We start from the raw sequence: 14,394 nt of genomic DNA on the forward strand, positions 1-14,394 counted from the left end.
CTTGTAAATTGGTCTTTTGTCAGTTTAATTCACAGGCCCCAGCTACTGAACTAAGAGAATAGAGGAAAAGTTTTTCCTCCCCAACAACAAAATGTTCTATTTCTTAGGTACTTTTATATGAAAAGTGGAATTTCAAATCATCTTCTTCATGTCTATGATTTTAATGAAACACAGAAAACAAAAGATTGTTGATACATTATCCAATTACAAATTGGACCTTGCTTATCTATCTGCATATTTGGCAGACAGTCCAAATGTAAATTTTGGCAAATTCCTTTCACTCTATACACTTCTTACTAAAGACAATGAAAAAAAGATCTTTCCTGCTAAATGGCTGCATACCTTTATACACCATATTGCTAAAAGGGAATATGATTTGCTCACTTATAACTGAGGGTTTTTTTGTGTGTGTGTGTGAGGAAGACCAGCCCTGAGCTAACATCGATGCCAATCCTCCTCTTTCTTGCTGAGGAAGATTGGCCCTGGGCTAACAGCCGTGCCCATCTTCCTCTATATGGGACGCCGCCACAGCATGGCTTAACAAGCAGTGTGTCGGTGCGCACCCAGGATCCGAACCGGCGAACCCCCAGCCGCTGCAGCAGAGTGCGTGCACTTAACCGCTTGCGCCACTGGGCCAGCTCCCTATAACTGAAGTTTTCATTATGAAAGTTTTGGTCACTTTTCAGTTTCCCGAAAACTGCAGAATTACTTAATGAGATATTTGACTTTATAAAAATGGGAAGAGATTGCCTTCTTAGACGTGAGCCTATGGAATGGCTACCACTGCTGCCGGCCGTAGAAAAGATGTTAAACATTGTCTGTAAAACTATATTGTCGAAACATGGGACAAGAAGAATGCCCTTCTCTAATTTGAAAATACATTGAGGATGAAAACGGAAAAAAGGATTATAGTAAAACAGAAATTTACATGCTGTTTCTCCAAAATTGTTTGATGATCTTTGCAGAGGCCATGAGGAGCCTAGGAAAGGATTAACTGAACCCACTTGAATTGTTCGATGTTATGTGCAGGTTGTGACGAAGATTCATATAGCATTTTTTTTAAATAAAACTGCTTCAGAACTCAAAAGAAAAAAAAGTTACTAAAAAAGGGTACCCAAGTTAAACAGGACTGTCTCATTTCTTTACTAAAACTGTAACGTATTCGGAATCCAATTTCAATTTCACAAGTTCGGATTACACCTATGCTTTAAAGCCGCTCCCCCAAGAGAGGCTTAACTTGTGGTGACATCCAGTGTGCTTTGGAGTGTTCACAGATGATGGGCATTTTAGACACGGATAGGCCAGAAGATGAATTTATAGACATAAAGGACATTGACAAACAGCTGATCTACCAAAACAACCCTGTCGATACAAATTCCCACCAGTCTAAAAACCTGCTGTCACTAGTAAGTAAAATTCTAAGTATTTCATGCTAAAATGCTTCTGTTGGGAGGATATTAGCTTGATGCCATCACACTGGACTGACACCAGGAATTAGCGTAATGTGGGCTTGATAAGAGCAGATCTGCAAGTCAAACTGGATTTTACATTTGAGTATGTTCAGTCTATCACGACAGAAAAAAAGGAAGATCTAAGTTATTGTAAAAAGAAATGCAAAGACTAAAAATATCATATGGTATCATGGGAGAGAAAGAAACATGTCATTGTTCTTTTTTTACTAAACATAGGTTAATATTCATTTATTAGTCCTATTGCATTTACACTCTCCTTTAAAAAGGTATTACATTTATGTATCTTAAGCATGTACAATAATAAAGCCTATAAAATGTAAATATCCAAGAGAGTTAAAAAGACAAAATAAATTACTGTATCACAGAATCAAAAGAAACATTATAAAAATATTGTTATATTTTTCTTGCACATTATTTTTTAATTTGTCCTATTATTAATTACTATAACTTGCCCTTGTTAACTAGTCTCATTGTGGTTTTGTTTAAATAGCATTTATGTAACAGAAAACTAAACAATATGGAATGATATATAATTTAAAATTAACATCTATTTTTATGTTAAAGCAAAATATATACGTGTAATTATTTACTATACATTATATTATTATTAATTTTTTGTCTGGCATGATTGTGTCCTGGGTTGGCTCTCTAAAAAGCTGGTCCCCTTACCACCCTTCCCTCACCAAAAACTAGGCATTAACTTTTTGTTAAAAGCTTGCCAATTTGTGGGGCTGGCGCCCTGCCATAGTATTTAAGGTCATGTGCTCCATTTCAGTGGCCTGGGTTCCTGGGTTTGGATCCTGGGTGCGGACCTACACCACTCATCAAGCCATGCTGTGGAGGCATCCCACATACAAAATAGAAGAAGATTGGCACAGATGTTAGCTCAGGGGCAATATTTCTCAAGCAAAAAGAGGAATATTGGCAACAGATGTTAGCTCAGGGCCAATCTTCCTCACCAAAAAAAAAAAAAAAGAGGAAGATTGGTAACAGGTGTTGGCTTGGGGCCAATCTTCCACACCAAAAAATAAAAAGTTTGCCAATTTGTAGTTGAGAAAATGCTATGTTTTCATTAATGTGCATTTCTGATACTAAAGAGACTGAATATTTTTCACATGTTCATTGTCCACATTTCTTCCTTTGGAAACAGCCTGTTTGTTACCTCTGTCAAAATTTCTGTTGGCCTTTTTCTGTCTTTTTCTTTTTGATTTCTGTCTTCTTTAGAACTATAACTCTATGTCTATCATTTATTGCCCAAACTTCCCAATTTGTTGCTTGCTCTTTCCATTTCCGGTGAGTTTGGGGGCATCTTTAGAAATCTTTGTTTTCTGAACTACCTGTTTTTATTTCTTCTTTGAAGAAGCAGTTTTGGGCAGGGTTGAGAGTAAGGCTCTGGTGTTGTACAGACCCAATTTTGAGTCATGGCTCCATCCACCTACGTAGACCTTGAACAAGTTTCTCAGTACTTTTACTATTACTGATGACTTCTTTGTTTCTTTGAGATCAGCTAGATATTCACTTCTATTTTTCTTTAGTTTTTCAAGTTCTCACATGTAAGCCTCTAATTTGTCTGGAATTTATATTGATGAATGATGGCAACATCGTTTTACATTCCTAAGGAGGTTTTGCTTTCCTCCCAGAGATGATGGGAAAGTGCGAGACTCTGCAGCTGTCACCACTCCGTTCCTGGTCTCGTTCAGCTGCCTCTGAGTCATGCTGACACACTGGGAGGGTTTTACAGCTCCTGGCTTTCTAGTGGGTAGAATAGCTTCCAGATTGGGTCCCAGCTGAAAAAAGTCTCTCTTGGTGGCACAGAAAAATGAACTCTAGGATACTTCCCATTACAGAGCCCCCTGGGCTGTAGCTGTCTTGGGTTTCTCTTTAACCACTTCATGCCCAGTGTGTAGAAGATTAAAACCACATGTGGCACCCATCCGAGCCTGGCCATTTTCTCTGCCCTTCTCTTCCCTCCAGTATCAGGATTTTGGCACCCTACCCTCATGCTTCCTGCCTAGGTGACACCTTCTAGATCTGAATCTGGGGTGACTCAGAATGGTCCTACTCTTTCCCCAGCGAGGCTCAGGCCTCCACCCCACCCACGTGCAGCTGCAATATGTAACAACTTCCCTGGGAAAACAAGATCTTAATTACCCGCTCAGTGTTCAAAGGAGGAATTCTACAGACATTTTCTTCCATTGTAACAGCATACTTATCTTCAAATAAATTCTAACCTTCTGGAAATGTAGAGTATGTCATATTTACTTTTTTATTCCTTATCAGGCAAGTACCTTGATTACATATGTAATCAAATATTGGTTAGAATGAGTTCTATTTGATAAAAAAAATATCAATAATGAATAAAGGGAGGCGAGTGTCCTTCACGGCAGGGATTCATCCTCAGGTATATTCCTGGGAGACTTCTTTTCCTCCAACTCTAACTTTATCCAATATTTCTCAGAGGAGGTTTTTGCTCCTTCTCCAGATAGTCCTCATTGTGAAAAGTCAGTTGCTTCTTCTTAGGCTAGGAGCCCTGGGCAAAATAGTTTACCTCCAGCTTACCCCACCCTTTCTCCTGTGGTTTCTAAAAATTAAATCTCTTTAAATTCTAAATCGGATTTGTTGGTGAGCTGTGGAAACCTCTGAGTTTAAGGGAGTAGACTGCTGCCAGTGTGGATCTGACTAATCTAATCCCTTAGGTGGTAGGTCCCCCAAGCAGTGGATGTGTCTGTACCGCAGCCTATGAATATTTTATGGCTGTCCTTTTGTGCTCACTAATGGGGCCTGCACTGTACAATCTGTCTTAAATAATACCAAAAGAGCACCTCTCCTGACCTCTGTCCCTAAATGATTTATGGAGATGAAACAGGCCTATCAGAGATTCATTACTGATGTTCTTTAGGGACACTTTTCAACAAGGGGGAAGTATGTTTATGTTCGTACAGATAGTAAACACTTTCGAGGAGTTTAGTGTGAAATCTGTGTATTTGCGGAGGGCTTTTAGTTCTGGATCTTCAGAGATTAGGGGGATTTAAATTTCCTCATATAGAGGGCAATGTGATGTTCTAAAGATCTACCCCACTACCCAGGCTTATTTTATTCCTGGAATTTCTTGTCACTCTAGAATATCAGTCAAAATGGTTAACTTAAAGCCCTTCTCTTGTCTCCTGGCTTTCCCACCTCTGCGCCTTTTAAATTGGAGCAATTCAAGAGGCTGGCCCCATGGCCTAGCGGTTAAGTTTGGTGCACTGCACTTCAGCGGCCTGGGTTCAGATCCCAGGCAGGGACCTACACCACTCATCAGCGGCCATGCTGTGGCATCAACCCACATACAAAATAGAGGAAGATTGGCATAGACGTTAGCTCAGGACAAATCTTCCTCAGCAAATAAATAAATAAATAAATAGGAACAATTCATTTACTAGTAGAGATGGAGTCGGCTGTGTGCCCTTCACTTTGAGCAATACCAAAGATGAGAAGACATCATCCCTGCTGTTGACAAGTTCTCAGTCTAATCGGAGAAGACAAGACCCACATGCATTATTTAAGTTGGTTTGTAACCCGATGCTAACATGGTATAGTGCTAGAAAAGTTTGCAGAGGGGAAACATTAACGTGTGTAGGATTAGTGAAGGATGACTTTCTGAAGAAAACAGGGCTTGAATGGTTAGATTTCAACTGGCAGAGGGAGGGCATCCTAAGGAAGGAAGCACTGAGTGAGAGGGACCACAGCGAAAGCGTGGGATAAGAGAGACGCAGCCACCAGGGAGAGAACAGCACAGCGGTGCGGGGGATGCAGGGGGATGCCACCTGCCACAATAAAGTAAAACCCAGCACTGGAAGGTTATTTGAAGAGAGGACTCTCCTGGAGCAGAACCCAGTGATCTCAAATGTGTACTTCTGATTTGACTCTTGTTGTGGTCTTTCCCCAATGCCCACTGCCTTTACCACATTGGCCTCAGAGGTAGAGTTCTTCCCTTTTAATGCTCTGTCAGAAAGCCCCTGTCTTTGCTTTCCCTTAGCATAGGTCAAATAAACATAAAGTTAAGAAAAGTTTACTAAACACAAAGAGAGAACAAAAAGGAAACCGATACACAAATAATCGAGTTTACAAGGTACACCTTGCTCTCTGAGGCTTATAAACTCTACCTCATTCCAAATGAGATCCCAAGGAAACAGGACCTTGCCTGGCTCCACCGTACCTAGCACACTTTAGGAGCCATCTTTAACCTCCAACACCCAAGAGGACTCTTCTAAACATCTAAATCTCTTAAAATCCAAGCCAATTCCATTCAACCTCCAAAACCCACAGGGTTGTGGCTTTATTCTTTCAGGAGAACTCCTATTCTATGACCCCAAAGGAAATGCCATACACAGGATGGAGGGATACTTTCTGCCCAGAGGTATCTTTTGGGGAGAGGTCATAGAGAGACTTTGAAAGCAAGAAGTGTTGAAGGCTGAGAACAGGATGGTGGCAATGGGGATAGAACAAACAGGTACAAGAGACATGGCTTTTGACGTCAAGGACCCCACTTGAGCTTTTTGCAATTTATGCTCCTGAAGCTACTCTTCCATGCAGACTAGTATTTCTTTCCTTTGTCTTCTTGCTTTCATGCCTACTTTCTCTATCCCTGAGCTGCCCACTCCATCTATTGGCTCTTCTTTCCCCCTAAGCTCTGGAATTGGGTGCAGTATCCTTAGCTTTGCCTTCTGTGTGATCTCCCAGGTCAGGTACAACGAACCTCCTCCTTTTTGAGGGCATTGTCTTTAAAGGGGATTCCCACACAGTAGTGAGAAACAAAAAGGCAGCAAAACAACTTGAAGAAGTTACAAAATTTCCAGAAACCTAACCAAATTTCTTAGTCCTTAAGGACAAGTCAACATGTCTTTTTCAGCTTTGTATCCCAATCACCAACTGCTGTAGTGCCAAGCATATGGTAGGGAAGTTTGTTGACTAAGACAATGCATTAATTAAAACAAGCATAACAGAATGATGTCATTAGAAAGCAAGGGAATCAAAAGTTTCAGGAAGAGAATGGTCAATAACACCAAATATCACAGAGAAATCAAGTAAAATGACGACCGAAAGGCAGCCTACTGGACTTGCGATTAGAAGGTCAATGCTACACTTTGCCATGAAAATTTTATTGGAGGGGTGAGGGTGGGTGAAAGTGTGATTGAATTAATAGTCGGTTGACTAATGACAGAGAGGAAGGAAAGACAGTCAGTGAAGATTATTATTTGGGGAGCCTGGCTATGGAGGAGGCACAGAGACTGGTAACCAGAAGTAGACTAAGGGTTGAGAGAAAGTTGTCCTTGCGTTTTTCTTTAAGTTTTACTTTTGGTCTTGTTTTTCCATGGGAGATTTTCAGCTGAGGGGAAGGAGCTAATGGAGGAGGAAAGATCCAATTGGTTAGACAGGGAATGACTAACAGAACAACACTGTCACAGAGATGGGATGAAAGTGCATGGAAGAGAGGCCTTCACCTTGAGCTGAAGACACAAATCTACCTCTGCAACTGGAGGGGAGAAGTTGGTGCTGAATACAGTCATAGGTAAAATTGTGAGCACAGGAGCTTTAGGGAATTTTCACCTGACAGGTTTGACTTTTGCAGTGCTGTAGGAGTGGTATGATTTGGGAGAGACCATGTTGGGTTGGGTGGCTTGAAGAAAGTGGTAAAGATGGTAAAGGCCTCTGGAGGAATGGGGGAGGGAGCTGAGTAGGAAAAGGGGTTTCAAGTGCCACTGAGGGCCACACTAAGATCAAAGACTACAGATTTGTGAGGGCACCAATGTGCACACATGTGTGACTTCCTCCAGCTGGGTTCCTGGCCAAGTTTGAGAGCATGAGAGAAGGGATATTACCTAAGTTTAGGGATTCACAGGGCATGAGCGGTGTTGACAACATGGTCAAGAATGAGGTTTAAGTTAGAGACGTAAGAAAATGAACACTTGAGGGAGCTTGAGTGTGAGGAAAGGGGTAAATCGAGGACTGGAAGCTTAAGAACAGTGTGTTGGTACTTGGGAGTAGTTGAGTGAGTCAGGTTGGAGAAGGTTGAGGTTATGGATGAGAGTTATTGAGTTTCATAGGCGGAGCAGTCTTAGATCATGACAAGATCCAGGTGTGGCCCTGCCAGTGGGTGGCTGATGCAGAGTGTCAGTAAAGGCTGAGGGACCCAGCAGAGCAGCAGACACTACATGAAGAGGCAGGGTGGGGTAGTGGTGATGGTCTGACAGCCCAGGCAAGGCTATACAGGAGGACCCGGGATTTGCATTCAGAAAACTCTTACTCAGGCCAGTGTGAAAGTTAACTTGCCTCATTAAGTCTCATTTGCCCATCTGCCGAAGGCTATAATAATAGCGCCAACTTCATGGGATTGTTGTGGAAATTAAATGAGATCATATATGTGGGGTGCTGAGCACAATGCCTGGCACATAAAACACACTGGATAAATAACAGCGATAAAATGATGACTGCTATTGTTGAGACCTAGGCTTCCACTAGGAATTCACAACATACGAAAGATACTGCTAAGATGAAAAATAAAGCCTTTTTTGTGGAAACAGCATAGATTTTTGGAATCAAATAAATTTGCGTTTGCATTCCAACTCTGCTGCTTACTAGCTCTGTGACTTGAGGCAAGTCATTTAATCTGTCTGAAGTTAACAATGATCCTGTGTTGTTAGTATCTTCATTCCCCAAAACGTATTAAGGGCCTACCTGCTAAGCACCAGGCATTGTCCCAGGTGTTGGAGATAAAGAGATTTGAAAAAAGACACTCTCCTTGTGGTCACAGTACAGCTGGGGAGACAGGGAGAGACAATTGGGAAAGCTAAGAGTTCTGGCAAAGCAAAGTGTGAAGTAAGCAGGTAAATCCTGATTTAGGCTGGGGAGAAGTCTGGCCTTGATGAAGCCATTAGCTCATTCCCTCCTTTTTTTGGTGGTGAGGAAGAGTCGCCCTGAGCTAACATCTGTTGCCAATCTTCCTTGCGTTTTTTTTTTGTTTTGTTTTGTTTTTTTGCTTGAGGAAGATTAGCCCTGAGCTAACATCTGTGCCAATCTTCCTCTATTTTGTATGTGGGTCACTGCCACGGCATGGCTGACAAGTGGAGCATGTCCGTGCCCGGGATCTGAACCTGCAAACCCAGGCCGCTGAAGCGGAGAGCAGGGAACTTTAACCCCTTGGCCATGGGGCTGGCCCCTCATTCTTTCCTTTTTAAGGCAAAAAAAAAAAAAAAAGGAATTTAGTACACAGTTCCCACTTTTTTACAATAATGGAGTTTTAGAAACTATTTTGGAAAGCAGAATGGTGAAAATTAGATCTTTTCGAATTCCCACGGACTGAGCATCTGCAGGTGGACATTTCCCACCGTGAAAGATCACAGAATGGGAGCTCAGATCACAGCAGCAGCACAGAGGCACCTTTGGTAAGGTGCTCAGGTCCTCAGCCTCCCCACCTATAATACAGTGATACTAATAGTAACTACTTCACAGAGGATTAGTGTGAGGATCAAGTGAGCTAATTCGTGCAAAATGCTGAGGACAGTGTCGGGCACATAGTAGGCGGTCAGTATATGTTAGTTATCACTGTTCTGTAAATGATGATGGTATCAAGATAGGGCACAATATCTTCCTCGCCTGTGCAGGAACCCTCAGAAACTGGTGAATGGGTGGGTCAGGGCAACAAAAAGTAAACTAGAAATCAGTTTTAGAACGAGTAGATTTGCAAAATGTCAGGGCAAAAAATGAGAAACTTCTTGTCAACACAGCTAAAATTCAAGGTTAAACAGATTTACCACAAGGTCTTGAATGTAATATCTACACCACAAATATTGGTTGATTTCTTAAGTACTTGCTTTACAAAACAAAGGCCCAAGGGAATGCCTTATTTACTAGTTCTTTTCCTCTTATTCCTCTAATAGTTAAAAAGAGAGAAACCCCGACTTTCCCTCTCCTGTCTAAGCCTGAGCCAACCCCGCAGCGTGGTGAGTGGCAGCTCTCCAGTTACCTGCTGCGAAAGCCCCCAAGCTCCTGGGCTGCAGGTTGTAACTCGCATCTCAGTCCTTCTCTCTCAGCTTTCTCAGGAAGATTTTCCACGGGAAGATAAAGGCATTTCTCCTCTCGAGCTCTCTTTTCTAAGAATCCTCTCTCCTCACCTTTATTGCAGAAGTAAAAAGAGAGAGATTAGTGTGAATAGAAGTCAGAAGGGAGAAGAGCCCACAGGAGTTTTTCTCTATAGTCCTTTGGGAAGCTACTAGCATTTTCTTCCAATCAGATGTTTCCAGCACAATTTAACTGGTTTTGGAACTTTAGAGAAAGTCCTCACCTCTTCCCTATTAATACCCCATCCTTCAACTCCTTAGGGGCTTTCTCCTCTCTGAAATTTGAGCTTAAATTTAATATATAACGTTCCCATGGAAACTGTGAGCCTTCTCTTTTTCTGCCCGCCTTGGCTCTGTTTAAAAAGCTAGATTCAAGCTATCATCAGAACATGCCTTTTAAAAACAAAATTTACCAGGTTACACAAGAGAGATAAAGTGAAGAATGGATGCCCAGGAACCTGGGCACATTGCAAACCCTTATTTGTTATAACCTGAATGTGGTGAGACGGTTATTAGGTAATATTAAGACCAGAGCACCCACCTCTAGTAATCAGTCCAGGGGCCATGACAAAAGTTTTTTCTACACTAAATAAGAGCAAAAGGACAGTAGTAAGGTTTTTCATCAAGCAAATGATTTAAATATAAAAATATATCCTTTATGACTTTTTTTTAAAAGAATGATAGTGATAATAGATAGCAAAATGTTGTGTGCGTTAGTTTTTAAAGTACTTTCTCGGTAAAATTAAAAAGCTGGTAATCCTAAATTGGTTTCCTTATTTTATTTGTTTACTTTATTGGGCTGTGAAAATCACAAGACTTACTGGACTAAAACCTACTGCTTCTCCAGCTGAGAAGGCCTTCCTGAAACCTCAGGGGAAGTACCCCTAAGAAAGAACTTCCCTCGTTTTAAAGAGGGCCTTCTGGAGTAGCATTTTCTATTTTTAACTTTGTTTTTTATTATTGGGGTAAAATAACATCAATTTCAATTTACCATCTTAACCATTTTTAGGTGTACAGGTCAGTGGCATTAAGCACATTCACATTGTTGTGCAACTTTCACCACCATCCATCTCCAGAACTTTACCTTCCCAAACTGAAACTCTGTCTTCATTAACACTAACTCCCTATTCCCCCTCCCCTTAGCCTCTGGCAATCGCCATTCTTTCTTTCTTTTTTGTTTTGTGAGGAAGATCAGCCCTGAGCTAACATCCATGCCAATCCTCCTCTTTTTGCTGAGGAAGACTGGCCCTGAGCTAACATCCATGCCCATCTTTCTCTGCTTTATGTGGGACGCCACCACAGTATGGCCTGACCAGCGGTGCATCAGTGCGCACCCAGGGTGGGAGCCCCAGGCCACCAGCAGTGCAGCGCGCGCACTTAACCGCTACCAGGGCCGGCCCACCATTCTACTTTCCGTCTCTATGAATTTCACTACTCTAGGTACCTCGTATAAGTGCAATCATACAGGATTTTCTCTGTGTCTGGTTTATTTCGCTCAGCATAATGTCTTCAAAGTTCATTCGCATTGTGGTGTCAGAATTATATTCGTCTTAAAGGCGTTTTTAACCTTTTTGACAACTCTGTTTGTACTGAAGCTCTTTCAACAATAGGATGGCTGGTAAAAAGGCAAGTCTTGCCGGCTTTCTGTATTTACTCATCTGTAAAATGGTTCTGAGTTCTGTACTATCATTTAAACATATCCAAGCGGGTGTCACAAACCCACGGGATCTAGGGACGTGAGTGGTAAAGCAAACTGGAGACAGGCTATGGTGAAGCACAGAGACCTGCTCTCTTGTAAAAGTGGCCACTGCTACTCACTTCCAATCCATATTTCCAATGTGTAATGTAGACCCAGTATTGCATGTAAAAATCTCCTGATTTTCATGCATTAGTCAATGCTGTTGGGTCAAACAGAACATATTTGCAGGCCAGACCTTGCCCACAGGCCATCAGTCAGCAGTCTTTGCTGGGGCTTAATAAAGAGCTGGTTTTAGTGTGGTTTCATTCATTCATTCATGCAATAAAGGTTTACTGGGTTTCTCCTACAGGCTAGGCTACACATATAAGCAGGATATGGTTTAAAAAATATATGATAGGAGAGACATAAATAGTTGCAGCATAAATCCTGTAACAGAGCAAAAATAATGATCATCATTTATTGGGCACTTCCTATGTGCCATGAAGTTTTTAAGAACTTTACATGTATTCAGTCATTCAAGCCTCACAACAACTCTATGAAGTAGGCACTATTATTGTCTCCATTTTACATATGAAAAGACAAGCACAGACCGGTCAAATCACTTGCCAGGTGTCACACAGCTGGAAAGTGCTGAGGCAGGATTTGAACCTAGATTGGTTCCAGAGCCCAAGGTCTTGACTGGAAGAGGGGCACGAAGTGGGGTGGTATAGGGTTAACCTGTGGACCTATAAAGACTTTCAGAAGAGGTAACTTTTAACTTGTCTTGACAGATGATTTCAGCAAACAAGACCGGAGGGCAATCCAGGCAGAGAAAATAATTTGAGCCAGTGATCGAACACTCGGATTGGCAGGAAATGAGTCTGAAGAGGTCGTAGGGTCTCCAATGCCATCTACTCAACCGTTTGTTTTCCGCTGAGGTATCAGCTCATCGACAGCTTAACTCTCAGTACTAACCGCGAGAGTAAGAAAGGTGTAGAAGCAGAGGGGGGGGCGTTTACAAGTTCCAGACAGCAAAGCGCGCCCTGAGTCCTTCCGCACGAGCCCCTTCGCCGCCCTGCCCACGACCACCTTCAGGGACTACAAGTCCCGTCATGCAGCCGGGGCGCGCCGGAGCCCCCGTGGCTGGTCCCTCCCTCCGCAGGCCCCGCCCCTGGCCCCGCCCCTCCCTCCCGCAGCCCCCTCCCACCCGGTCAGCCCCGAAGAGTTGCCCGGTGGCCGCGGCAGACGGAAGCCGAGCGAGAGCCTCGGCAGCGGCGGGATGGGGGACTCCAAAGTGAAAGTGGCCGTCCGGATCCGGCCCATGAACCGAAGAGGTGAGAGCCGAGCCCGCCCGGGGCCGCCGCGGCAGAGGCGGCAGGTGCCTGGCGCGCCCTTCCCTTCGCCCCGGCCGCCGTGTGGGGTCCGGCCGGCCCCGCCCCTGGAGTCCGCGTTGGGTCGAGAGGGCGGCCCGCGCACCCCGAAACCTTGTCCCGCGCGCCCGCCCCGCCTGCGCGGGACGCCCCTCCCCTCTCCCGCACCGCGTCCTGGGGCGCCGCGGGCCCCACGTCCCGGCCCGCTGCCCCTTCCGCTGGCGCGCCCGCCCCGCCCCGCGCCCTTTCGCCCTTTCGCCCTCTCGCCTCCCCTGCCCTTCCAGGAGGGCGCCCTCGTCCCTTGCCCCGGCTCGCTTCCTCCTCCTCCCACTCCTGCCCCTCGTCCCGTACCTCCGCGTCCCCCGCTCCCTCCTCGCCAGCTGTCAGAGCAGCCCCCGCCCCGTGGGTCCTCACCCCTCTGGCCCGACCGGCACAGGCAGGGACCCCGAGGCCGCACGGCTCTGCCCCCGTCGCCCCAACCCTGCACTTCTGTGGCCCGCAGCAGGAAAAATGGCAGGGAGTTTGGGTTACTCCTCCTGAGAAAGCACTTAAGTGCAAAAATCCCTCATCTTGGTTTTTCACTTTATGTTTCTTTAACCTAGACGGTCATAAAGAGTTATAAATACTTTGAAGTTGTGTAGAAGAGATGAACCTCACCCCCCTCCCCGCTTTTTTTGACTGTTGAGAAAGTTTTGTTTTTGCTTTAAGTCATACTCGTCATCCCTCAACAATAAATACTTTAAGTGCCAAGATTCTTGTGAAATTGTATCTTTCAGACATTCTCTCCATTCTGCAGGGAGGGTAGAGAAAGCAGATAAACCGAGTACATTTTAAATCCTCTTTAGACAGTCAAATGGAATGGAGAGAGCCCCAACTCGAAGTCCGACGAGAAGGTGGGCTGGGCCTTGCCTCTAATACTTAACTAGCAGTGTGAGGGGGCAATTTACTTTAAATGAGATAATATATTTGAAAACACTTTCTCTACAAGGTTATATTATTGGGGTCATTATTATAGTCCCAGGAGATGACTTTTCGGTTGATAGAAGACTCTTAACTAGTCAGAATCATGTTTAAGTACCAGGATCATTTTCTAAGTCGTCTCGTTCATAATCAAGTGTTAAGTGTATGTAGAAATTATGAGTTTTCTAATTTTTCTTTGCTGTCTTTTGTATATGTTGAGATATACAGATCAATCAGTTGACATGTGCTTTGTTAGTTTGTTTTTCTCTCGGAAGTTGGTTTCTCTCTTCCCTTGGGGTTACATGTTACATTGGAGTTGGTGATTCCTTCTGTCCTGCTAGGTCAGCTGAAGGCTGTCAGGTGACATAGAAGAGTTTTTCCCTAATAACTTAAACTAGTACACGTTTTGGGTCGTCAGTCTTTGCCTCACTAGTTTCATGCTCTTGACAAAATGAAAGAACTTAGATAAACTCTGAAAGTTTTCAAAAACTTCTGTTCTTAAGTGTTCAGGCATCTTTATTTAAATTCACCTCAAGTTTATTACCATTACAATGATTAACAAAAATCCAAAAAACAAGCCTCATAAAACACTACTTATCTGGGGTTTGATTCTGAAAGGATGATTTCAGCACATTCTTAAAATTTCTTTTTCACAAAATCTTAGAAATGTCAGTGCTAAAAAGAGGCAGCTAACTAACCACCACAAAAGACCTATCTCAGATAATTAGAATCCTTACCTCTTCTGCTCCCCCCATGGGTTTCAGTTTTTGAGGGGAAGTACTATCCTTTTTACTTAAAAATTGCCATTAATTAGA

The 14,394-nt window shown here is 43.4% G+C and overlaps 1 protein-coding gene across 2 annotated transcripts in view; it reads left to right on the forward strand.

Moving 5' to 3' along the window:
* The first annotated feature begins 12,465 nt into the window (after positions 1 to 12,465).
* Positions 12,466 to 14,394, forward strand: part of KIF13B (kinesin family member 13B) — a 196,265-nt gene continuing 194,336 nt past the window's right edge. Inside the window, exon 1 of one of the 2 annotated variants that reach the window (XM_058550417.1) lies at positions 12,466 to 12,583. In XM_058550417.1, the coding sequence (XP_058406400.1) occupies positions 12,529 to 12,583 (55 nt within the window). In that variant the 5' untranslated portion in view covers positions 12,466 to 12,528. The remainder of the gene's footprint in view (positions 12,584 to 14,394) is intronic. The other variant, XM_058550415.1, reaches the window with a different exon arrangement.

Source organism: Diceros bicornis, chromosome 11, assembly GCF_020826845.1.
Source record: "Diceros bicornis minor isolate mBicDic1 chromosome 11, mDicBic1.mat.cur, whole genome shotgun sequence".
Taxonomy (NCBI): Eukaryota; Metazoa; Chordata; class Mammalia; order Perissodactyla; family Rhinocerotidae; genus Diceros; species Diceros bicornis.